The 26867-nt window shown below is 38.4% G+C and overlaps 1 protein-coding gene across 2 annotated transcripts in view; it reads left to right on the plus strand.

Annotated features, from left to right (window-relative positions):
* Positions 1-26867, plus strand: part of USP31 (ubiquitin specific peptidase 31) — a 146202-nt gene that overhangs the window by 57245 nt on the left and 62090 nt on the right. For both annotated transcript variants that reach the window (XM_037814962.1, XM_037814963.1), the window contains exons 2-6: positions 12269-12406; positions 13762-13850; positions 13943-14035; positions 14616-14751; positions 16986-17130. In XM_037814962.1, coding sequence (XP_037670890.1) covers positions 12269-12406; positions 13762-13850; positions 13943-14035; positions 14616-14751; positions 16986-17130 — 601 coding nt within the window. The remainder of the gene's footprint in view (positions 1-12268; positions 12407-13761; positions 13851-13942; positions 14036-14615; positions 14752-16985; positions 17131-26867) is intronic.

Consider the following 26867-nt stretch of genomic DNA (forward strand, 5'->3'; position numbering starts at 1 on the left):
TTCCACTTGCTTTAGGGTTAATTTTCTGCTCTTTCTCTGGATTCTTCCTTTGGTCAGTTAGGTCTTTGGTTTTAGCATTTTCTTCCTTTGTAATGTAAACATTTAGAGCTATAAATTTCCCTCTCAGCGCTGCCTTCGCTGCATCCCATTAGTTGTGATATATTGTATTCTCATTTTCACTTGTCTCCAGATACTTACTAATTTCTCCTGCAATTTCTTCTTTGACCGACTGATTGTTAAAGAGTGTGTTGTTTAACCTCCATATGTTTGTGAAAGTTCCTGTTCTTTCGTGGTTATTGGTTTCTAACTTCATTCGGTTGTGATCAGAGAATGTGCTTTCAATAATTTCAAACATTTAAAAATTATTACGATCTGTTTTGTTCCCTAGCATATGATCTTTGTGCTCCAGCATATGATCATATGATCCATGAGCACTGTTTTGGGATGCATCAATCTATATATGCCTGTTAGGTCTGTTTCATTTATCATATTATTTAGGTTCACTATTTCCTTGTTGATCCTCTGTCTAGTTTTATCTATTGATGAGAGTGGTATGTTGAAGTCTTCCACTGCTCTCATAGACACGTCTATTCAGTTTTTGCCTCATGTACTTTGGGATGCCTTGATTGGGTGCATAAACATTTATAATTGTTATTTCTTCTTGGTGGATTATCCCTTTTATTAATATATAGTGTCCGTCCTTGCCTCTTACAACATCTTTTCATTTAAAGTCTATTTTATCTGATATTAGTATAGCTGCTCCTTTTTTTTTTTTTTTTTTTTTTTTTGCTTATTGCATGTATGGAATATCTTTTTTCCATCCATTTGTTTTCAACTTACTTGTTTCTTTGGCTCTAAAGTGAGTCTCTTGTAAGCAGCGTATAGATTGGTCTTTTTTTTTTTTTTATCTATTCTGCAAATCTTTGTCTTTTTATTGGGAAGTTTCATCCACTAACATTCAATATTATTACTGCAAAAGCTGTCATTGCCTTATCCATTTTATCCCTTGGCTTTTATTTGTAAGGTCTAGTATTTTTTTTCTCTTTTTATCCTTTTAGTTACCCTTACTGATAATCATCATTTCTGTACTCTCTTCCAAGTCTCTCTCTCCTGTCTTTTTTTTTCAGCCAACAGAACTCCCTTTAGTAATTCTTGCAGGGCAGGTCTCTTGTTAAGAGATTCTCTCAGCATTTGTTTATCTGTGAAATTTTAAACTCTCACTTTTGAAAGATAGCTTTGCTGGATAAAGAATTCTTGGCTGGCAATTTTTATCTTTCAGAATCTTAAATATATCATACCACTGCCTTCTCACCTCTACGGTGTCTGAAGAGTAGTCAGCGCTTAGTCTTATGTGATTTCCCTGGTATGTGGTGGGTCGCTTTTCCTTTGCTGCTGTCAGGACTCTCTCCTCTTTTTAGATAGTCTAATTAGTATGGGTCTTGAAGTGCATCTCTTTGGATTTACTCTATTTGGAGTTTGTTGGACTTCTTTGGTTTACATATTTATGTCTTTCATAAGGGTGGGGAAGTTTTCCCCAGTTATCTCCTCAAATAATCTTCCCAGTCCTTCACTTTTCTCCTTCTGGGGCACCAGTGATTCTTATATTTGTGCACTTTGTGTTATCCTTCATTTCCTGAGATACAAGTCAAACTTTTTCATTGTCTTCACCATTTGTTCATTTGTTTGAATTCAGTTGCCCAGTCCTCTAGTTTGCTTATTCTTTCTTCTGCCTCCTCAAATCTGCTGTTGTGTGTCTCTAGTATATTTTTAATTTCATCTACAGTATCTTGCATTTCCAAAAGATCTGCTAATTTTTCTGTGTATTTTTTCAAATTCTTTTTTTATGCTCTTCTAGTGTCTTCTTGATATCCTTTATCTCTTTAGCCAACTCACTGAAATTATTTAGGAGATATGTATGAACATCTTTGATTAGTTGTTACAAATTTTATGTCTCTTCCAGCTTTTTATTTTGATCATTTGGCTTGGCTATATCTTCTTTCTTTTCAGTATGGTTTATGAATTTTTGTTGTTGTTGGTTTCTAGGCATTTGATTATCTTGATAGGTTTATTTTAAAGTTGGTTTCCCTTGCTTGTCTAATATTTTGTTTTTGGTTAGGTTTGCACTGAAGGTCTCCTTTGACACTTGGTTTGTCAATAATTCCCAGCCAAGCCAATGTCAGGGCCTATTTCAGGGGGAACAGACCTTTTCAAAAGTCTGTTGAAGGTTGGGCAGAAAAGCAGCTTGCCAGTCTGCACTTTCCCTGTATTCCCAGCAGATGGTGCTATCGAGCCACTTCTTTCTCACAATGCTGCCTCTCCCTGACTGTAGCAGTTGGCAGGGCAGGGTCCAGACCAGGTGAAAATACAGTCAATGCCACAGACCCCCCAGGCATGCTGGAAGCCGCTGGCTCCATGGGTGGGGCACAGGCACTGTGCACAACAAATGTTCTGGCTTGTAGGCTTGATGGCTCTGGTGATTTCCAGTCTCCTGTGTGGAAAAACTCCAGGCTGAGGGCCTGGGAGGTTTGACCTCACCAGCCAGCAGCTGTCCCATTTTCACTAGCCAGCAAGACCCCCTTGGTGGTGGGGGAAGGGGCACTTGGTGTTGCAATGCGGCTCCCTCACCCCCACCTCTCTACTCACGCACACAGTGAGCCCCTGTGCAGATAGGATTGAGGCACTGGGAATCAGAGTGTCTCTCTCACCACTCAGTCGTTTGGCTCTACTCTGTGGCCCCTCTCCTCCTGAGGGCATGGTTTCCCAGACTCCCCCAACTCCAGGTGCCTGCAGTGGCCTGCCTCAGGAATAGGGTTAGGCGCTGGGCACCACAGCAGGGTCTGTATGTTGCTAAGATGAGTCTCCTGGCTCCTGGGTTCCCACACAGGAACGCTAGGCTGCAGGCCTGAGAGGATCTCTCTGAAGCAGAGGTTTGCTGCTTTTTGACTTCCTGTTCTGGCTGTTGCACGGTGGACCTTAGGGATGATTGCTATTGGATACACTCACCCCAGTTTCTCAGTCCTAGGTTCTCTGCTTTTCCATCCAGGTCTTCCTTATATAATGCAGAGGTCCTTCTGATCACCCGGACTCTGGGACTGCTGCTTTGGTTGTTTTCTGATTGTTCTCTAGTTGTTCTGTGGTGGAGGAGTGAGTTCTGCCTATCCTATTCTGCCACCTTCCCAGAAGTCTCCCTGAAGGACTTTAATAAATAATATTTTTTATCATCATTCATATCTAATTTATCATCAAGTTGTGATGATGATTCTTCATAATTGAATTGCAAATTTATCCCTTTTCATCTCTGTTTTAGTTTCCCAGGCTGCTCAGAGCAAATACCATGAAATGGTTCAGTTTGAACAGTAGGAATTTATTAGCTTACAGTTTTGAGGCTGAGAAAATGTCCAAATCAAGGTATTGTCAAGGTTATGCTTTCTTCCCAAAGACTGGCTGCCAGCATTCCTTGGTTCCTCTGTGTCATGGCAAGGCACATGGTGGCATCTGCTGGTCTCTTCCTTCTCTTCCAGGTTTTGTTGACTTCAGCTTCTTTCTTCCTGTCTTATCGGTATGTCTGTCTCTCTCTTCATACTGTTTATAAAGGACTCCAGTAATAGGTTTAAAACCCATACTGAATAAAGTGGGTCACACCTTAACTGAAGTAGCCTCAACAAAAGGTCCTACTTAAAATGGGTTTACACCCACAGGAATGGATTAAATTTAAGAACATGTTTTCCTGGGTGTTTGTTTGCTAAGGCTGCTGCGATGCAATATACCAGAAAAGGGTTGGCTTTTAGCAATGGGGGTTTATTAAGTTACAAGTTACAATTCTAAGGCTGTGAAAATGTCTAAGTTTTAAGACATCAGCAAGAGGATACCTTCTCAGAGGAAAGGCTGCTGGCATCCAGGGTTCCTTTCTCATGTGGGAAGGTACTTGGTGACTGCTGGTTCTTCTCTCCCAGGATGTGGTTTCAAAATGGTCTTCTCTGTCCAAACATCTCTGTGTGTTTTTCTCTTAGCTTCTCTGAGCTTTCTCAGTTTCATCTGTCTTTTATCCTCTCATAGAGGACTCCAGCAAAAGCATTAAGACCCACCTTGAATGGGCTGGGTTATATCTCCATGGAAGCAACCTAATTAGAAGGTTACACCCACAAATAGGTCTGCACCCACAAGATTGGATTAAAAGGCCATTGCTTTCTGGAGTACATAACAGATTCAGACCAGCACATTGGGGTATATATAGCTTCAAACTACCACAGTCTCTATTACCATTATCTTAACCAGAAAATACAGTGGACAGTTTTTAGTTCTTTGGCCTACTTTTATCATTCTGTACCCTTTAGCACTATTGATCACTCTCTCATTCACAAACTCTCTTATCTTGACTCTTGGGACTCCATTCTCCTGATTTTCTTATGAATCTTTTATGGCCTTTTCTTGGTCTCCTTTGGGGGCTCCCTAAGTGAAGTTGTCCTTTGGCTTCTGTCCTCTGATTTGATCTTCGATGCGTTGTATCTGGGCAGACTCAGCCATACATATGCTCTCTACTATTACCTACCTTTTGACTTCCAAATCTTTGTCCTTAGCACAGACTCTTCCCCTTAGCTTCAGATCTGTATTTTCAGTTCTTTACCAGATACCACCACTGGGAGGTTCTACAGAACTTCCAATGCAATGAATTCTAAAGGGAACTCATCGCCTTTCCTGGACTTCTTCCATTTATATTTTCTGTTCTGATGAAGGGCACTACCTTTTGTCCATCATCCTGATAAGACACTTGTGCGGCATTGATGCCACCTTCCTCACTCTCTACATTCATTAGGTCACAAATCCTGTTGATTCTACTGCTTCAGTGAATCTCTCTCAAATCCACCTTCATGTTTTTGTTCTCACTGCTTGTGCCAGTTTGAATATATTATGTCCCCCAAGAAAAAGCCATGATCTTTTAATCCAATCTTGTTGGATATTTGGATTAGGTTGTTTCCATAGAGATTTGACTCACCCAGCTGTAGGTGATAATTTTGACTAGGTTATTTCCATGGAGGTGTGGTCCCGCCCATTCAGCTTGGGTCTTGATTAGCTTACTGGAGTCCTTTAAAAAGAGCCATACAGGCCCAGATGCTTGCTGATGCTGACACTTGGAGACACTTGGAGATGCAGACAGAGGACTTTGGAGATGGTAAGTTAAGAGATGAAGCCCCGAGTTTGCCATGGGATATGCTAAGACAGGACCATAGGCACTTACAGAGAAAAATCCTGGGAGAAAGAACCAAGAATGCACAGGAGCTGAGAGTGGAACTGGAACACAACCCAGGATCAGCAGACGCCAGCCACGTGCCTTAGCTAATAGAGGTTTTCCGGACGCCATTGGCCTTCCTTTGGTGAAGGTATACTCGTGTTGATGCCTTAATTTGGATACTTTTATGGCCTTCAGACTGTAAGTTTGTAACCAAATAAACCCCCTTTATAAAAGCCAATCCATTTCTGGTATTTTGAATAATGGCAGCATTAGTGAACCGGAACACTGCTGTAGCTCATACCCTTATTATTTCTTGCCTCATAATATTATTTGTCTCCTAACTGCTGCCCTTTTGTGCTTTTGTTACCACCTCCATCCTCCCTATTTCCAAACAGACAGTTATTAGCTGACATTTATTGAGTGCTTTTTATATCTCATTTGCATGCGAAATGTTTTGCCTGCATTCTCATTTACTGAATCATTATTATCCTTTTTACTTTGGAGGGGAGTATGCCCAGGTGTCACAAAAAGTAAGTGACGAAGCAGGGATTTGAACCAAGACTATATGCTATGTTAATTTAATGATCTTAAATTAACCTGTTCATTTACAACCTCTCAGTGAATCCCTATGCTGTCTTTGAATGGCATTTAAAATCTTTTCTGACCTGACCTCTCTTATCTTTACTATTTCATCTTCTACTCTAATAGACCCAAAATTTCAGGCCTAGTGAACTTCCTGGTCTTCCTTGGCCTACTTTCTCACACCTTGTGTGTTTATACATGTTTCTTTCACAGCCTTGAATCCCTACCTCTATCCTTCAACTCTCTTGGGAGGATTACTTGACTATTATTTTAACACCACTCTCCTCCTCCTCAGTTACCCTCCATTTTGCTCCCATGGCTTCCTGTATATGCACAACTGCCATGTTTACATTTATAAAATAAATTTATAAGTATGTTTTAAATGTGTATGTAATTTGTATATTTAAATAAATGTTTTATTTTAGAGTAGTGTTGGATTTACAGAAAAGTTGCTGTTATAGTACAGAGAGTTACTGTGCACTGTACACTCAGTTTCCCCTTTTGTTAATATCACCTTGGTACATTTGTCACAACTAAGAAACCAACTCTGGTACATTACTGTTAACTAAACTTGACACTTTATTTAGATTTTACCAGTATTTCCCCAATATCCTTTTTCTGTTTCAGGATCCCATTCAGGTACCACATTATATTTAGTTGTCATGTCTCATTTGTGTCCTCTGGTCTGTGACAGTTTCTCACATGTTCCTTGTCCTTGGTGATCTTGACAGTTTTGAGAAGAACTTGTCAGAATTTTTGTAGAATGTCTCTCAATTTAGGTTTTGTTTGATCCTTTTCTCCTGGGCACACTGAGATCATGGGTTTTGTAAAGTACCATTCTCATATCATATCAAGGGTACATATCAACATGACATATTGATGATGTTAACCTTGATCACCTGGCTGAAGTAGTGTTAACTAGGTTTCTCTGCTATAAAGGTATTTTCCACCCTGCTTTCCATATTCTACTCTTTGGGAGTAAGTCACTAAGCTCAGCCCACACTCAAGAGTTGGGGAGAGGACTTAGTGTTGCCTCCTGGAGGGGGGAGTGTTAATGTAAATTATTTGGAATTCTTCTGTAAGGGAGTTGTCTCTTTTCCCCCACTTATTTATGTAGTTATTCAATTATTGATTGATATCAGTATAGGTGCATTTATTTTATATTTCAGGTTATAATCCAATACTACATTAGTTTTTTTGTTGCTCACATTATTCCAGCTTTGGTCATTGGGAGCCCTTTCAGGTAGGAGCTCTTTTATCTCTTTCCCTTTGACATGTCCCCATTCTTTTGTTTTTTGTTTTTTGTTTTTTTTTGTTTGTTTGTTTGTTTTATTTGATCACTTCCTTGCTTTCTGACATTATAAGATGCTCCTTGTTCATCTTATATATTTCCTGTTCCAACCCTAGAATTGACCATTTCTCCAAGGAGCTCTGGTTCCTTATATTGGAGAATAGTATTAGAAACCAAGGTCTGGGGGTAGGGTGTGTTAATTTTTACTGGAGTGTCACTTATTCTAGACTCTCCCAGTGGATACAGCTAGGAAATACATGTGTATATTAACCCATATATGTATAATTATATTATATCTGTAATTATTTCTGTATCTATCCATCTTTATTACATTGAACATAAGTTTATACTGACATCTCTGATTCTAATTCATTCCAACCTTCTCTCCTTATCTAGAACTTCCCTCTCTGACAGTGAGAACCTGGCTCTCACGATCCCCTGTCCCCACCCATCATGCTTCATTTTAGCATTGATCTTTTTTTTGGTGGTGTCAGGGTCTGTCTTCCTCACTAGGCTGTTAGTACATTAGGCATTTATTAAACCTTTGTTGAATGAATGATGATGTTGGGGTTATAATGCATCTTACATAAAAGTTCAGCATTTTAGCAAAATCAGTTTAAATAAATCTTACTTTAAAGTTGGAACAGAGCTGTTTTAGCTACTTTATTACATTATTGCTATATGTTCCCTGTACTGTAGAAAATTTAGAAAATAAGAAATGAAAAAAAATTACCTACAATTCCATCACCCAGAAAAAACACTTACTATTTTGTTAGAAATCATTTTAGAGCTTTTTATTTCTATGTAATATCTACATATATACACAGGTTTTTTTTTATTCAATTTTATTGAGATACAGTCACATACCATACAGTCTATCCAAAGTGTACAATTGTTCACACTACCATTATCTAGCACCACAATTAATTTTTGAACATTTTCATTACTGCAAAAAAAAAAAAGACTAAAAATTAAAGTTAAAAAAAAACACCCAAAACATCCCATAGTCCCCATCCCTCCTTATTATTCATTTACTTTTTGTCCCCATTTTCCTATTCATCTGTCCATACACTGGGTAAAGGGAGTGGAGCCACAAGGTTTTCACAATCACCCTGTCACAGTGTAAACTATATAATTAATACAGTTGTCTTCAAGAATCAAGGCTACTGGGTTGCAGTTTGACAGTTTCAGGTATTTCCTGCTAGCTATTCCAATACACTGAAAACTAAAAAGGGATAGCTATATAATGCATAGGAATAACCTCCAGAATGTCCTCTCGACTCCATTTGAAATCTCTCAGCCACTGAAACTTTATTTTGTTTTATTTCTCTTTGCTTTTTTGGTCCAAGAAGGCTTTCTCAATCCCATGATGCTGGGTCCAGGTTCATCCCTGGGAATCATGTCCCACATTGCCAGGGAGATGTACAGCCCTGAGAGTCATGTCCCACATAGAGGGGAGGACATTGAGTTTACATGCAGAGTTGGCTTACTGAGAGCAGCCACATCTGAGCAACAAAACAGGTTCTCTGGTGGTGACTCTTAGGCACAATTATAAGTAGGCTTATCCTCTCCTTTGCAGCAACAAGCTTCATAAGGGTAAGCCCCAGGATTGAGGGCTTGACCTTGTAAATTGATAGTCCTTGATGCTTGTGAGAATGTCAGTAATTCCACAGGTGAGGAAGTTTATTTCCACATTCTTCCCAGTCCCTCAAGGGGGCTTTGCAAATATGTTTTTATTCTCTGCCCAAATTACTCTGGGATGTAGTGGGGCTTCACACTAACCTGTACAAACCAACCAGATCTCACTCACTATTCAATGTTCCATGTAATTATGGTGTTTGAATAAGCTGAGCATACAAGTTAAATTATATAGTGTGCTACAGACAATAAAGATTTTGTACCAAATAACATCTCTTCCTTTGGTCTCACACAGAAGTTGAAGTTTTAAAATACCATTCCTGGTATAATCACATACTTATGCATTCATCACCACAATCTATATGAGGACATTTCCATTTCTTCTGCAAATAAAGAGGAAGAGGAGGAAAAAAAAAAAGAAAAGAAAAAAAAATGATGACAAAAAAATAGAAAAAATAAAAGTTAAATACAGTAAAAAGGTCAGACAATAACACCAACACCAAGAATCCCATACTTCACCTTTATATTCCCCTCTTATAGACATTTAGCTTTGGTATATGGCCTTTGTTACGATTAATGAAAGCATATTACAGTGTTACTGTTAACTATAGACTGTAGTTTGCATTGATTGTATTTTTTACCCAGTACCATCCCATTTTCAACACCTTGCAAAGTTGACATTCATTTGTTTTCCCTCGTGTAAAAACATTCTTACATTTGTACATTTAATCACAGTCATTGACCATGACCACTCTAGGTTTCACTAAGTTATACAGTCCCAGTCTTTATCTTCTGTCTTTCCTTCTGGTGTCATACATAACTCCTAACCTTCCTCTTTCAACTGTGCTCACAGTCATCTTTGTTCAGTGTTCATACAATATTGTGCTATCATCACACAGTATTGTGCTATCCATTTCTGAATTTATACAGTCAGTCCTGTTGAACATTCTATACTCCTTCAACACCAAATGCTCAATCTCTAGCCACTTTCTATCTCCTGATATCGTCATTTCTACACTTGTTTCCAAACCTTTCTCTCTCGTCTTTTCCTAACTGTCTGTAACACTCCCTTTAGTATTTCTTTTAGAGGAAGTCTCCTGTTCACAAACTCTCTCAGTGTCTGTTTATCTGTAAATATTTTAAACTCTCCCTCAGTTTTGAAAGACAGTTTTGCTGAATATAGTATTCTTGGTTGGCAGGTTTTCTCTTTCAATATCTTCAATATATTGTACCATTGCCTTCTCACCTCTGTGGTTTCTGCTGAGGGATCCACACTTAGTCTTGTCAATCTTTCCTTGTATGTGATGGATTGCTTTTCTCTTGCTGCTTTCAGAGTTCTATCTTTGTCTTTGACATTTGACAATCTGATTATTAAATGTCTTGGAGTAGGTCTATTTAGATCAATTCTGTATGGGGTACGACACTGCGTTTCTTGGACCTGCAGTTTTAGGTGTTTCATAAGAGTTGGGAAATTTTCAGTGATTATTTCCTCTTTTTTTTTTCTGCCCCCCTTTTCCCTTCTCTTCTCCTTCTGCAACACCTATAACAGTTATATTTGTGCGCTTCATGTTGCCATTCATTTCCCTCAGACCTCGTTCATATTTTTCCTTTCTTTTCCCTATCTGTTGAGTATAGATTTCAGGTATCCTTTTAGTTCACTGATCCTTTCTCCTGCATCTCTAAGTCTGCTGTTCTATGTCTCCAATGTGTTTTTCTTCTCTTCTATTGTGCCTTTCATTTCCATAAGTTCTACCATTTGTTTTTTCAAGCTTACAAACTCTTCCTTATGGTCACTCAGTGTCTTCTTCATATCCTTCATCTCTTTTGTCATGTTTTCTTTCAGCTCATTGATTTGATTTAGAAGATTTGTTTGAACATCTTTTATTAGTTGTTTCAACTCTTGAATTTCATTTGAGGTGGTAGTTTGTTTCTTTGACTGGGCTGTATCTTTGTTTTTCCTATTGTACCTCGTGATTTTTTGTTGTCTAGGTGGCTGGTTCTCTTGATTAGCTTATTCTGGAGGTTGTTTTCTCTCTTTTGCCTAGGATTTTCATGTTGGTTGTCTTTGATCTCTATTTTTCTTTGTTTCTCTTGCTAGCCAGTTGTCAGATTGATCTGCCGCCCAGTCTTCCCCGCCCCAAATCAGGTACTACTGTGGCCTGCCACAGGGATGGGAGGTAGGCACTGGGCACCTCAGCGGATTCACTGTGTGTGGTAATACAAATCTGCTGGTTTCCAGTGGTGCTCTGCTTTCTGCCAGCTAGCAAGACCTGGGTTTGTTTTAGAGCCCTGCTTTAACAGCTGGGTCTTCTGTATTTCTCAGCCAAAAACAGGGCTGGGTTTCTGTGCAGAGTGTGTATACCAGCTTCTGTGGTCCTAAGAAAGGGTCTGGAGCATCTTTTTAAAATTGTTTTAGTTCCCTTGCACCTTCCGACTGTCCGGCAGGTGGTGCTTTTCGGTAACTTAATTGTCTTCAGAAGCTGCTTTGCCTCCAAGCAAAGGCTGTGTCTACACAGGTGAGCTGAAACTGCGGGATTCCTAGGCCCTCACTTTGCCTGGCTCAATGTGGGGCTCCACCTCTGGAAATGTACTCCCTCAACTGACCTTCTACTCCAGTCATTCCTAAGGCAAGGAAACGGCCACTGGCTGCTGCTTCATTTATGGGTAGGGGAAGGGCTTTCAGACCCAGGGCTGGAAACACAGTCACCGTCCATATTTTCTCAGTCTTTTTGTCCCTCACTGACCTGGGCCTTGAGATGTCCTCCCTGGGAGGTGGGGTATGTCTGACTGGTGTGAGAGATTTTATAGTCTGTGTCCATGGTGTGAGGGGTCCTGTCTGCTGATTCTGTGCCTTTCCCACACTGAGACCTAGTGAGGGAGAGGGGATGAGACTGGCTGCTCTTTGACAGAAGATTCCTACCTAATATTTCTTCTCTTTCTTCAATTTGGCATTTGCAGTGTCCTTCTCCAGTCTATATCCTCCTCCAGAGTTTCAGACAATTCAGAATTGTCTTTTTTTTTTCATTGAATGTCTGGAGAGAAGTTTTCAGTAGATGTTTTTGTCACCATGTTGATGATGATCTTGCTTCCACAGGTTTTTTTTTTTTTTTTTTTTTTTTTTTTACTTTGTATAATTGTGTATTTAGAGTGGCTATTTGTGTAGTTGTACCATAGTTTGTTTAACCAATACCCATTTTTTTAAGATGTTCAGGTTATTACCAGTATTTTGCTATTATGAACCCTGATGACTGTCTTCTTAGAAGTCTTAGCACACTGTTCTGATGGTTTCCTTAAGAGATATTCCTAGAAGTAGGATTATTGGGTAGGTGCATTTTAAGTTTTTTTTGATACATGTCTCTGGGTTGGGAATTTTACAGTGCGCATCTGTTTTTGCACTGTTTTCTTTCCGGGAAGGATCCTCTAACACCCTGGATAGTTTGCATCCCTCTTTTTGGATAATGAATAAATAATTTTTCTTTAAAGCTAGGAAATCACAACTGTTCATCCTGATTTATTTACCTGCATAGAGTATTGTATCAAAGAACGCACTGCAATATCGGGGGAATTCCCAGCATGATGCCCAGGAGTTTCTGCTGTGGCTTTTGGACCGAGTTCATGAAGACCTCAATCATGTTGTGAAGCAGAGTGGCCAGCCTCTTCTGAAGGTGAGGGAAAACTCAGTCCGGCTGTCAGGGAGCAGCCCCTGCTCGGAGCGGGGTGTTCAGGGAAAAGAAGGAAAATGCAGATTGTTCTCCCAAACTTCCAAAAAGGAATTGTTGTAGTTTGGATTTAGTTAGGTTAATATGATGAAATTGACTGGCTTTCTGGTTAGTATAAAATTTAATGGATACTAAAGAATGGATATTTCACCTTTTTCACTCACCACTGTGCCACCAGTGTCAAGAGATGTGTCATCTAGGAGCTTGTAGTGTAGTGAGGGAGTAGATAGTTGCATGTACAACTAGTTTCAGACTAAAATTAAGTGATTCCAGCTCACAGACCTGTTTTTAAAGTAGAGATTTACTAAGACACACAGTCTGTAAATCACTGGAACAAACACACAGTCAAAAGGTAAATGTTTATAACCTACAATCTGTTTAATAAAAAATTAATTAATTAAAAATTAAAGGTAAACATCAATGTCTCTGACACTAGGATTGGGTTTGAGCATAGGGAGCAAACCACCAAAATATTTTTATTATGAAGCAATGATTCATCTTCAGTTTTTGTGCATTTAGCTTTAATATGATGGGTAAAATGATTTATGTAATGGAAACAATTAGACTAAACAGTTGCCTCCCTCACATAGCTTTTAAAGTTTTTGATAATTCTGCTCTCACTTCAAATTTTAAATTTCTAATTTTGGTAACTTGTTAAATTACTTTGATTCAGGATCCTTTTGTGCCAGCACACCTTGTACACAGTGATATACTATTCATTATACTGTCTTACGATTGTATGGTTGTGGGTTGACTCTCACCAAATTGAGACAGTCTCAAGATTAGGCACAGTGTCTTGTTTATCTTTGTATCCTTAATGTCCTGCACAGTGCTCTCTACATGTAGTAGCAGATTCTTAGTAAATAATTGTTAGATGGACAGACAGAGAAAGGATAAATAAAACGCACAGTAGAGTATATATAGTGTATAGGCACCAGAATGAGCAGCACAGCTTACAGATGCTAGAGAATTTAGGCATGGGAAGACTTGGTGTTCTTAGGGTAGTTGGGGATTACTCTCTGGACTCTTCCAGGTTGAAGAGAGTTTGAGAGTTGGAGGTTGAGTGCATCCTGGGGAAGGGGAGCTACCCAGCTGCCTGAATAGAGGTGGAGACATAGATGAATGTATTGTGTGGAGAGCCTGTGAGGAGATGAGTCTGTCACTACATGCCTTTCACCAAAGCATCTGGACTTGATGCCTAGCCTGTAGAAGAAGTAAAGGACATTTATAACTTTTTCAGGTTCATCTTAAATCAAGAATAGGTATTTTTAGTCTGTGAAATTGTAGTTTCTTTTTTTTAGCCACCATCAGAGACTGATATGATGCCTGAGGGACCATCCTTTCCTGTCTGTAGCACTTTTGTACAAGAACTTTTTCAAGCCCAGTACAGGTATGAGCAAATCAGATTTCCCCTCTTGTTTTATCTGCTCAGTGTAGTTCCAGGTGATCTTAATCTGAGTGTCTTACATTTTGTTTTTGAAGATCTTCATTGACATGTCCTCATTGTCAGAAACAGAGCAATACTTTTGACCCTTTCCTCTGCATCTCTTTGCCAATTCCTCTACCCCACACAAGGTAAGAACAGATTTCATAAAATAAAGACTGCACATTCCAGAAGCGTTCCATTTCTCCTGTAGTTTCTTACTGATTTAGACAAGTAATGTGATTAATGATAAATTGAATTGTTAAAACCTAGCAGAAAGAAATACCTGTCTGAGTTTGAAGGGTGACCAGGTGCATGAGGCAAGTGAGAAGGTGCCTTAGTGTCTGGTTCCGTTGGTCATCCATTGGCAGTGTAGGAGGGTGATAGGTTGTTGACTGCCTTCTAGATTCCCTAGAGACATTACATTGTACTTTTAATTGTTTTGTTTTGAACTGTTTCTCAAAATTTCCGGGAATTATGTGGTTTTTAAGAAAATAGCACAAAACCAAATTTAGATGTTATATTTTTGTTCTATGAAGATTGCCTTTTCCAAAGATCTTTTAATTATTTTTGATACTTTTAATTGATACTTTTAATTTTCTGTTTGGCTTCCAAGTAAAGGCATGAATTAGCTTCAGTTTTATGTTGATTTCAGATCAGGTTGGTATTGCTCTTTCTATGTTTCATTTGAAATAAGTAGCTAATGAGAAGATCTGACTTCAATCTGTACAGGCCTTTGTATGTCACCGTAGTGTATCAAGGGAAATGCTCTCACTGCATGAGGATCGGTGTGGCCGTGCCTTTGTCTGGGAGTGTCGGCAGACTTCGAGAAGCAGTGTCCATGGAAACAAAGATCCCCACGGATCAGGTAATGAGCCTGCTAAGACCCATTACACAGGAACCATGAAAGTCTTGCTTGCTGCTCTTCTGGAATTTTTTAACAGTTCTCTACCAAATATGGCTAGATAGAAATTTAAAACCAGTTTCTTCTAGTGTTGGGAAAAAAATCAAGACTCCCAAAGAGAAATATATACAAAAACACTTTTCATGCTTCTTTTAATTATACATGTACTTTTAAAAGGAAGAGCTATGACTTTACACCAAGATCATCTTGTAACTTTGTAAAGTAATGCCTCTTAAATCATCCTTATGGATGCTTGTGTGGACAATAAAAAGTCTATCCTTGTGATATTTGAAAGTTTAGAAAATGCAACCAGTGGCTTCAGAAAACCGCTTCCCATATGGTGGTAAGAATATATACTTTCTCGTAGTGCAGGGTTCTGTACATAGTAGATACTCAGTGCATTTTGTTTTGTGATTAAAGCTGGAAGAGTCTCTTACCTTGTTTAGCTAGGAGCTTAAAGGAAAGTTATTCCCCCCTCCTCCCAGTAAATCTTTGATAAGAAGTTATATTTAAATTGGCCAAAAAATATATATATATATATAAAAACCCTTTTGGCCTATATGTGACTTGACTTATTTTTTCTTACAGTTTTTACTTATTTCACTATTAGGGATTTTTTTGGGAAAACATTCCCATTTTAAGACTTACTAATAAAAGATGGTTCAGTAGCTGAATAACTTTTCCCTAGATAGCATCTGGAAGCCTCTGTAATCACTTGAATAATAAAGATGTTTTGTACTTTGGCCTCATGTGACCTCTTTTGGGAAGTTATCACAGTAGAATTAATACAATAAGCAGTGTTGCTCTAATATAGCAATTATCTCATGTTTTCAAAGGGCAAGTACTGGGACATTGATAAAACATTCATATTCTTTCTTATTCTGAGGAACTCATTCCTCCCTACTTCCCCCATCCCCTCTTCAGGTTGAGAGGAAGGACAGAAAGAAGGAGCAAGGCTTAGTTATGTGTCAAAGGGAATCAGATTCCCTCTTTAAAGTTTCCAGTGCTGCCTGGCTTTTTGGCATGTAGTTTAAACTGATGAAATGAATTATAACTTTGCTTTTGACTTCAGCTTGCTGGAGAAAGTGAATTATATTTGCATGTTTACTGGCAGAAAAACAACATGGTCATTAAAATCATTAAAAGGAAAAATGTGCCAGGAATATTTTTCCTGGACTATTTGTGGAATATGCCACCAGCCTCTTTCACTTCAGAGACTCATAGAATGTTAGTACCAGTAGACAGGACCTTTCCAACCCCCTTGTTTGATGGAGACTCAAGTGACTCATGTGACTTGTTCAAGGTCACAGGGCTGGTTGGTGTCAGGCTGAAGACTGGACCTCTTCATGCCCAATCCACTGCCTTTTTACTAGGCAATGCTGCTGAGCATATAATGGAGTCTGTAAATGTCTCCATTGTCTTTTACCCCTTCTTTTCTGTTTCAACCGTTTCAGAAATAAAACTTGCACAGTAAAAATATCTCGTACTAAGTATCTTAGTACTGAGGGTTAAAACTGTTAATGCTAATATGTTATATATTCATTCAAATTTTTCCTGTACATATAATTTTGTATTTATTATTTTATAAAGATGAAATCATTTTATACGTACTGTTCTGTACTTGGGAGATTTTTCCATGTCAGAGCTAATACAGCTCATTCTTTTTAATAGCTTTATAATTACAGTGTGGCTGTAGTATACTTAACTCTAGTTCCCATTATTGGACATTTGAGTTGGTTTCATTTTATTTCCAATACACATATGCATGGTTATTTGACATTTTTTAGCTTGAAAAGAAGAAAATTTAGTGACGCGGGTGAAAGTCTCTGTGAGTCAGATGTGGGCTCTGTTCTTAATATGATATTGATCAGTTGTGTCACCCAACCTCTCTTTCATTTCTTGCCCTCTGAAACAAGGAGGTTAGATTTTATAATTTCCTGGGTGTCCTCTAGACCAAAACTTAGAGGAACTCTCGATTTTCTGTTGTAGCATTCTGAAATTAGGATATATTGTTATGTAATTCTAGAGGGTATTTTGCTTTCAGGATTCTCTCTTTAAAGACAGATAATATGGGCTCTTTGATATGTTTCAAAGCCCACTGCAAATCTGATGGTCTGGAGAAGTTCATGGTAGAATTGGGAGAGCAAAGCTTATTGACTTTCCAGTTATCCAGTTATTTACATTTTCCCCATTTTTAGATTGTGTTAACGGAAATGTACTATGATGGGTTCCATCGTTCCTTCTGTGACACAGACGATCTGGAAACAGTCCATGAAAGCGACTGCATTTTTGCATTTGAGACTCCAGAAATATTTAGGCCTGAAGGAATTCTCAGTCAAAGAGGTAAACAACCACCTGTTTCCATAATACCTCCTGGCTTTGCAGGTTTAACAACTGCTACCCTTTTGAATGTATATTAGATGATGGTGTTTATTTTATGGTAACAGAGTTTCTGGAAGAAAGCAGTTGTTACTGTTGTAGGCAAAGCTGTGTCCTTAATTTCTAACTTTTCCTTTAGGTAGCCTCTTTGGTATCTAATGATGGCACTCAGGAGGATGTACTATGCCATGGCCGTGGCTGCTTTTTATATTGTATTTTGGTGCCACCTCTGATGCTTAATTCCTGAATTCTTGTATTAGAAATATTTGCTATAGCATGTTTTCTTGATTCATGCTTTTAAGAAATATTCATGAAACTATTGATGCGCAGAAAAATGGAATAAAACTCTGCACAGTGCTGTTCCTTTTGCTGCAGTTTGGGGTATGATTTGGAACTTTTCCTGTCTCTTCCCTGTCCTTGGAGGATTATGGGGCTATTTCTGATTCTCCCCTCCCCTCCCCTCCTGTCCCCTCCCCTCCCCTTCTGTGGGAACATATAGATATATAAAATAAACTTTCCCATATAAACCACTCCCAGGCATACCATGTAGTGAGAGTAATCACATTTATGGTGTTGTAGTACCCTTCACCTTCCATGACTGAAACTTTCCCATCTCCCCAAACAGTAGCTCTACACCCATTAGGCGTTAACTTCCCATTCCTCCTGCCCTCTGCCTTTGGCAGCCAGTATTCTGCTTTTCGTTACTATGAGCTTGCAATTCTCTGATAATTTTCTTTGTAGTTACTATGGGGCTTAAATTTAACATCCTAAATCTATAACAATCTTGTTTGGTTTGATACCAGCTTAACTTCAGTGGTATACAGACTATGTTCCTATACCCCTCTGTGCCCCCACTTTTATGTTGTTTTTGTCACAAATTACATGTTTATACATTATGAGTCCAGAATCACTGATTTATTATTACTTTTTATGCCTTTGCCTTTTAGGAAGTAAAAACTGGAGTTACAAACCAAAAATACAATAGTCCTGGCATTTGTATTTACCTGTGTCATCACCCTTATTGGAGATCTGTATTTCTTAATGCAGCTTTGTTATATTATCTATTGTCCTTTCCTTTCAACCTACGGAACTCTTTTTAACATCTCTAGTAGGGTCAATCTAGTGGTGGTGAACACCCTCAACTTTTGTTTACCTGGGAATGTCTTAATCTTTCCCTCAGTTTTGTAAAACAGTTTTGCCAGATGTAGAATTCTTTGACAATTTTTTGCTTTGAGCACTTTAAATATGTCTTCCCACTGCCTTCTTGCCTCCCTGGTTTATTATGGGAAATTGGCATTTAATCTTGTCGAGGCTCCCTTGTATATGACCTGTTGCTTCTCTCTTGCAGCTTTCAGAATTTTCTCTTTATCTTTGGCATTTGATGGTTTGATTGTAATATGTCGTGATGTGGATCTATTTGGGTTTATCTTGTTTGGAGTTCATTGAGAATCTTGGATATGTATAATCATGTCTTTTGTTAAATTTGGGAACTTGTCAGCCATTATTTCTTTGGCCATTATTTCTCTGTGAATATTCTCTCTTCCCCTTTCTGTCTTTCTTCTTCTGGGACTCCCACAATGTGTATATTGGTATGTTTGATGGTGTCCCACAGGTTCCTCAGGCTCTGTTCATTTGCTTCATTCTTTCTTCTTTCTGCTTCCCGATGGGATGATTTCAGTTGTCTTATCTTGTTCACTGATTCTTTCTTCTGCCAGTTCCAATCTGCTGTTGAATTGTCTCTAGGGAGTTTTCAATTTCTGTTACTGTGGTTTTCAGCTGTGTTTGGCTCTTTTTCATAGCTTCCATTTCTCGATTGATATTCTTGTTCATCTGTTACTTTCCTTATTTTCTCTGTTTCTTTGTCTAGGTTTTCCTTTAGTTCTTTGGGCATATTTAGGACCATTTTTTAAATGTCTTTGTCTGGCATGCAACACAAGGAGGTGAATGGATCCTGTAGACAGCATTTTGAGTGAACTACGCCAGAAACAAAGGCAAACACTACAGTGCCTCACCAATATGGACTAACTACAATGTGTAAACTCAGGATTGAATCTTAGAGCACAGCTTTATTATTAGGAGAACGCTTATTGTAATGATCCCTAGATTGTAAGCTCTTACAGCAGTCATGTCTATGCCTGAACTGTAATGGCTGTCTCCAGATTCTGAGATGCTGATTCCTTTGTCTATAACCTGATTGATCCCTGGAACTTTGGGTATCTGTGTGACACCTGAAACTAAGAGCTAGAGCTCGGCAGATATGAATGTCAGTATTAGCGCATAAAGCAACTGTTAAAAACGCTGAAAAAGAGTCCAGACTTCAATTAGAGATATGAATGAAGCAGATCTAGTTAGGACTAGGGCAAATCGGGCCAAAGAGTAAAGGACGATACTGACTGTTTTAAAATGTCAACTTCCATGTGAGACCAAGGGAAGAGATGTTTATTTGGTGCAGGGTCTATATTTCCTAAGCAATTTAACTCATGCAGTTTGTTCAAATACCATAATTACATAGAACTTTGAATAGGAAGTGAGACCTGGTAGGTTTGTACAGGTTAGTGTGAAATAGTGACACATCCCAAAGTAATTTGGACAGAGAATAAAAATATATATGCAGGACCCCCCTGAGGAGCCAGGGGGAAATGCAGAAGTGTTGGACTTCCTCACCTGGATTGTTGCTGATGTTCTTACAAACATTGAGGACTGGTGGTTTGATAGACCAAGCCCTCTATCTTGGGGCTTGCCCTTATGGAGCTTGTTACTGCAAAGGAGAGGATAAACCTGCTTATAATTGTGCCTAAGAGTCTCCCCCTGAGTATCTCTTTGTTTCTCAGATGTGGCCCTCTCTCTCCAGCTAACCCAACCTGGCAGGTGAACTCACTGCCCTCCGCACTACGTGGGACCTGATTCCTGGGGGTGTAAATCTCCCTGGCAATGCAGAATATGATTTCAGGGGATGTCTCTGGACCTGACATCGTGGGATTGAGAAAATCTTGACCAAAAGGGGGATGTGAAATGGAACAAAATAAAATTTCAGTGGCTGAGAGATTCCAAAAGGAGTCGAGAGGTCACTCAAGTGGGCACTCTTATGCACTATATAGGTAACCGTTTTTAGGTTTTAATGTAATGGAATAGCTAGAAGTAAATATCTGAAACTATAAAACTGCAACCCAGTAGCCCTGACTCTTGAATACGATTGTATAACAATGTAGCTTACAAGGGGTGACAGTGTGATTGTGAAAGCCCTGTGGATTACACTCCCTTTATCCAGTGTATGGATGGTTGAATAGAAAAATGGGGACAAAAACTAAATGAAAAATAGGTGGGAGTGGGGGATGATTTGGGTGTTCTTTTTTTTTTTTTTTTTTTTTTTTTTTTAAATTCAGTTTTATTGAAATATATTCACAAACCATACAGTCATCCATGGTATACAATCAACTGTTCACAGTATGATCGTATAGTTATGCGTTCATCACCACAATCTATTTCTGAACATTTTCCTTACATCAGAAAGAATCAGAATAAGAATAAAAAATAAAAGTGAAAAGAGAATACCCAAACCATCCCCCATCCCACCCTATTTGTCATTTAGTTTTTACTCCCATTTTTCTACTGATTTTTTTTTCAATTTTTTAACTTTGTTTATCAAAAAATTAAAAACAAACAGGCAAACAACAACCAAAAAAACCCCACAACATTTCAAACAAAGCAATGGATTAAGGAAAACAAATAACCTAAAATAACTACTTTGCTTCCAATATGTTCCTACCATACCCCAAGAAAATTAATAAACCATGTCCAAACAGAGGAGTAAGAAAAACAAATAATCTAAAATAACTACATTGCTTCCAACATGTTCCTTCCATACCCCAAGAAAATTAACAACCCCTAAGAAAACAAAGGAATAAGAGAAAAAAAAAACCTAAAATAACTCTATTGCTTCCAACATGATCTTACTATATCCAAGAAAGTTTACAAACCATAATCATTCCTGAGCATTCCCATAACATTGAGATTACCCTCCATAGTTTATCTGTTCTTATTAGATTATCATTCCCCCTCCACTAATTGGTATCTCTAGGTCCCCTACATTCTACAGTATAAAACATTGTACATTTTTCACAGAATTCACATTAGTGGTAACATACAATATCTCTCTTTTTGTGCCTGGCTTATTTTGCTCAGCATTATATCTTTTTTTTTTTTTTTTTAATCTTCATTTTATTGAGATATATTCATATACCACGCAGTCATACGAAACAAATCGTACTTTCGATTGTTCACAGTACCATTACATAGTTGTACATTCATCACCCAAATCAATCCCTGACACCTTCATTAGCACACACACAAGAATAACAAGAATAATAATTAGAGTGAAAAAGAGCAATTGAAGTAAAAAAGAACACTGGGTACCTTTGTCTGTTTGTTTCCTTCCCCTATTTTTCTACTCATCCATCCATAAACTAGACAAAGTGGAGTGTGGTCCTTATGGCTTTCCCAATCCCCTTGTCACCCCTCATAAGCTACATTTTTATACAACTGTCTTCGAGATTCATGGGTTCTGGGTTGTAGTTTGATAGTTTCAGGTATCCACCACCAGCTACCCCAATTCTTTAGAACCTAAAAAGGGTTGTCTAAAGTGTGCGTAAGAGTGCCCACCAGAGTGACCTCTCGGCTCCTTTTGGATTCTCTCTGCCACTGAAGCTTATTTCATTTCCTTTCACCTCCCCCTTTTGGTCAAGAAGATGTTCTCCGTCCCACGATGCCAGGTCTACATTCCTCCCCGGGAGTCATATTCCACGTTGCCAGGGAGATTCACTCCCCTGGGTGTCTGATCCCACGTAGGGGGGAGGGCAGTGATTTCACCTTTCAAGTTGGCTTAGCTAGAGAGACAGGGCCACATCTGAGCAACAAAGAGGCATTCGGGAGGAGGCTCTTAGGCACAACCATAGGGAGGCCTAGCCTCTCCTTTGCAGCAACCGTCTTCCCAAGGGTAAAACCTGTGGTAGAGGGCTCAACCCATCAAACCACCAGTCCCCTATGTCTGTGGTCATGTTAGCAACCATGGAGGTGGGGTAGGCGAATACCCCTGCATTCTCCACAGGCTCCTCAAGGGGGCACTGCATCTTTTTTTTTTCCTTGTTTTTTTTTTTTTTTTTTTAACTTTCCCTTCCTTTTTAAATCAACTGTATGAAAAAAAAGTTAAAAAGAAAACAAACATACAATAAAAGAACATTTCAAAGAGACCATAACAAGGGAGTAAGAAAAAGACAACTAACCTAAGATAACTGCTTAACTTCCAACATGTTCCTACTTTACCCCAAGAAAGTTACCTAATATAGCAACATTTCTGTGAACTTGCTCCTACTATATCCATCAGAAATTAACAGACCATAGTCATTCCTGGGCATCCCCAGAACGTTAAATAGCTTATCTGTTCTTCTTGGATTATTGTTCCCCCTTCCTTAATTGCTCTCTATTGCTAGTTCCCCTACATTCTACATTATAAGCCATTTGTTTTACATTTTTCAAAGTTCACATTAGTGGTAGCATATAGTATTTCTCTTTTTGTGCCTGGCTTATTTCACTCAGCATTATGTCTTCAAGGTTCATCCATGTTGTCATATGTTTCACGAGATCGTTCCTTCTTACTGCCGCGTAGTATTCCATCGTGTGTATATACCACATTTTATTTATCCACTCATCTGTTGAAGGACATTTGGGTTGTTTCCATCTTTTGGCAATTGTGAATAATGCTGCTATGAACATTGGCGTGCAGATATCTGTTCGTGTCACTGCTTTCCGATCTTCCGGGTATATACCGAGAAGTGCAATCGCTGGATCGAATGGTAACTCTATATCTAGTTTTCTAAGGAACTGCCAGACTGACTTCCAGAGTGGCTGAACCATTATACAGTCCCACCAACAGTGAATAAGAGTTCCAATGTCTCCACATCCCCTCCAGCATTTGTAGTTTCCTGTTTGTTTAATGGCAGCCATTCTAACCGGTGTTAGATGGTATCTCATTGTGGTCTTAATTTGCATCTCTCTAATAGCTAGTGAAGCTGAACATTTTTTCATGTGTTTCTTGGCCATTTGTATTTCCTCTTCAGAGAACTGTCTTTTCATATCTTTTGCCCATTTTATAATTGGGCCGACTGTACTATTGTCATTGAGTTGTAGGATTTCTTTATATATGCAAGATATCAGTCTTTTGTCAGATACATGGTTTCCAAAAATTTTTTCCCATTGAGTTGGCTGCCTCTTTACCTTTTTGAGAAATTCCTTTGAGGTGCAGAAACTTCTAAGCTTGAGGAGTTCCCATTTGTCTATTTTCTCTTTTGTTGCTTGTGCTTTGGGTGTAAAGTCTAGGAAGTGGCCACCTAATACAAGGTCTTGAAGATGTTTTCCTACATTATCTTCTAGGAGTTTTATGGTACTTTCTTTTATATTGAGATCTTTGGTCCATTTTGAGTTAATTTTTGTGTAGGGGGTGAGGTAGGGGTCCTCTTTCATTCTTTTGGATATGGATATCCAACTCTCCCAGCCCCATTTGTTGAAAAGACCATTATGACTCAGTTCAGTGACTTTGGGGGCCTTATCAAAGATCAGTCGGCCATAGATCTGAGGGTCTATCTCTGAATTCTCAATTCGATTCCATTGATCTATATGTCTATCTTTGTGCCAGTACCATGCTGTTTTGGCAACTGTGGCTTTATAATAAGCTTCAAAGTCAGGGAGTGTAAGTCCTCCCACTTCGTTTTTCTTTTTTAGAGTGTCTTTAGCAATTCGAGGCATCTTCCCTTTCCAAATAAATTTGATAACTAGCTTTTCCAAGTCTGCAAAGTAGGTTGTTGGAATTTTGATTGGGATTGCATTGAATCTGTAGATGAGTTTGGGTAGAATTGACATCTTAATGACATTTAGTCTTCCTATCCATGAACATGGAATATTTTTCCATCTTTTAAGGTCCCCTTCTATTTCTTTTAGTAGAGTTATGTAGTTTTCTTTGTATAGGTCTTTTACATCTTTGGTTAAGTTTATTCCTAGGTACTTGATTTTTTTAGTTGCTATTGAAAATGGTATCTGTTTCTTGAGTGTTTCTTCGGTTTGTTCATTTCTAGCATATAGAAACATTACTGACTTATGTGCATTAACCTTGTATCCCGGCACTTTGCTAAATTTGTTTATTAGCTCTAGTAGCTGTATCGTCGATTTCTCAGGGTTTTCTAGATATAAGATCATATCATCTGCAAACAATGACAGTTTTACTTCCTCTTTTCCAATTTGGATGCCTTTTATTTCTTTGTCTTGCCGGATTGCCCTGGCTAGCACTTCCAGCACAATGTTGAATAACAGTGGTGACAGCGGGCATCCTTGTCTTGTTCCTGATCTTAGAGGGAAGGCTTTCAGTCTCTCACCATTGAGTACTGTGCTGGCTGTGGGTTTTTCATATATGCTCTTTATCATGTTGAGGAAGTTTCCTTCAATTCCTACCTTTTGAAGTGTTTTTATCAAAAAGGGATGTTGGATTTTGTCAAATGCTTTTTCTGCATCTATTGAGATGATCAATTGATTTTTCCCTTTTGACTTGTTAATGTGTTGTAATACATTGATTGATTTTCTTATGTTGAACCATCCTTGCATGCCTGGAATAAACCCCACTTGGTCATGGTGTATGATTTTTTTAATGTGTCTTTGGATTCGATTTGCAAGTATTTTTGAGGATTTTTGCATCTATATTCATTAGGGAGATTGGCCGGTAGTTTTCCTTTTTTGTAACATCTTTGCCTGGTTTTGGTATTAGATTTATGTTAGCTTCATAAAATGAGTTAGGTAGTGTTCCATTTTCTTCAATGTTTTGAAAGAGTTTGAGTAAGATTGGTGTCAGTTCTTTCTGGAAAGTTTGGTAGAATTCCCCTGTGAAGCCATCTGGCCCTGGGCATTTATTTGTGGGAAGATTTTTGATGACTGATTGGATCTCTTTGGTTGTGATGGGTTGGTTGAGGTCTTCTATTTATTCTCTGGTCAGTCTAGGTTGTTCATATGTTTCCAGGAAATTGTCCATTTCCTCTACATTATCCAGTTTGTTGCCATACAGTTGTTCATAGTATCCTCTTATAATTTTTTTAATTTCTTCAGGATCTGCAGTTATGTCACCTTTTTCATTCATTATTTTGTTTATATGGGTCTTCTCTCTTTTGATTTGTCAGTCTAGCTAGGGGCTTGTCAATCTTGTTGATCTTCTCAAAGAACCAACTTTTGGTGATATTTATCCTCTCTATTGTTTTTTTGTTCTCTATGTCATTTATTTCTGCTTTAATCCTTGTTATTTCTTTTCTTGTACTTGGTTTAGGATTGGTTTGCTGTTCATTTTCTAGCTTCTTCAGTTGATCCATTAGTTCTTTGATTTTGGCTCTTTCTTCCTTTTTAATATATGCGTTTAGTGCTATAAATTTCCCCCTTAGCACTGCTTTTGCTGCATCCCATAGGTTTTGGTATGTTGTGTTCTCATTTTCATTCGTCTCTATATATTTAGCAATTTCTCTTGCTATTTCTTCTTTAACCCACTGATTGTTTAGGAGTGTGTTGTTTAACCTCCAGGTATTTGTGAATTTTCTAAGTCTCTGATGGTTATTGACTTCTAATTGTATTCCATTGTGGTCAGAGAATGTGCTTTGAATAATTTCAATCTTTTTAAATTTATTGAGGCTTGTTTTATGTCCCAGCATATGATCTATTCTGGAGAAAGTTCCATGAGCACTAGAAAAGTATGTGTATCCTGGTGATTTGGGATGTAATGTCCTGTAGATGTCTGTTAAATCTAATTCATTTATCAGATTGTTTAGGTTTTCAATTTCCTTATTGGTCTTCTGTCTGGTTGATCTATCTATAGGAGAGAGTGATGTGTTGAAGTCTCCCACAATTATTGTGGAAACATCAATTGCTTCCTTTAGTTTTGCCAGTGTTTCTCTCATGTATTTTGTGGCACCTTGGTTGGGTGCATAGACATTTACGATTGTTATTTCTTCTTGCTGAATTGCCCCTTTTATTAGTACGTAGTGGCCTTCTTTGTCTCTCAAAACATCCCTGCATTTGAAGTCTATTTTATCTGAGATTAATATTGCTACACCTGCTTTCTTTTGGCTGTAGGTTGCATGAAATATTTTTTTTCCATCCTTTCACTTTCAGTTTCTTTGTGTCCCTGTGTCTGAGATGAGTCTCTTGTATGCAACATATTGATGGTTCATTTTTTTGGATCCATTGTGCGAATCTATATCTTTTAATTGGGGAGTTTAATCCATTTACATTCAACGTTATAACCGTGAAGGCATTTCTTGAATCAGCCATCTTATCCTTTGGTTTATGTTTGTCATATTTTTCCCCTCTGTCTATTAATATCCTTTATTGTACCCATACCGAATCTCTTTAGTACTGAACCTTTCTCCAAGTCTCTCTGTCCTTTCTTTGTTTCTCTGTGTGTAGGGCTCCCTTTAGTATCTCCAGTAGGGCAGGTCTCTTGTTAGCAAATTCTCTCAGCATTTGTTTGTGAAAAATTTAAGCTCTCCCTCAAATTTGAAGGAGAGCTTTGCTGGATAAAGTATTCTTGACTGGAAATTTTTCCCACTCAGAATTTTAAATATATCGTGCCACTGCCTTCTCGCCTCCATGGTGGCTGCTGAGTAGTCACTACTTGGTCT

Source organism: Choloepus didactylus, chromosome 21, assembly GCF_015220235.1.
Source record: "Choloepus didactylus isolate mChoDid1 chromosome 21, mChoDid1.pri, whole genome shotgun sequence".
Lineage (NCBI taxonomy): Eukaryota > Metazoa > Chordata > Mammalia > Pilosa > Megalonychidae > Choloepus > Choloepus didactylus.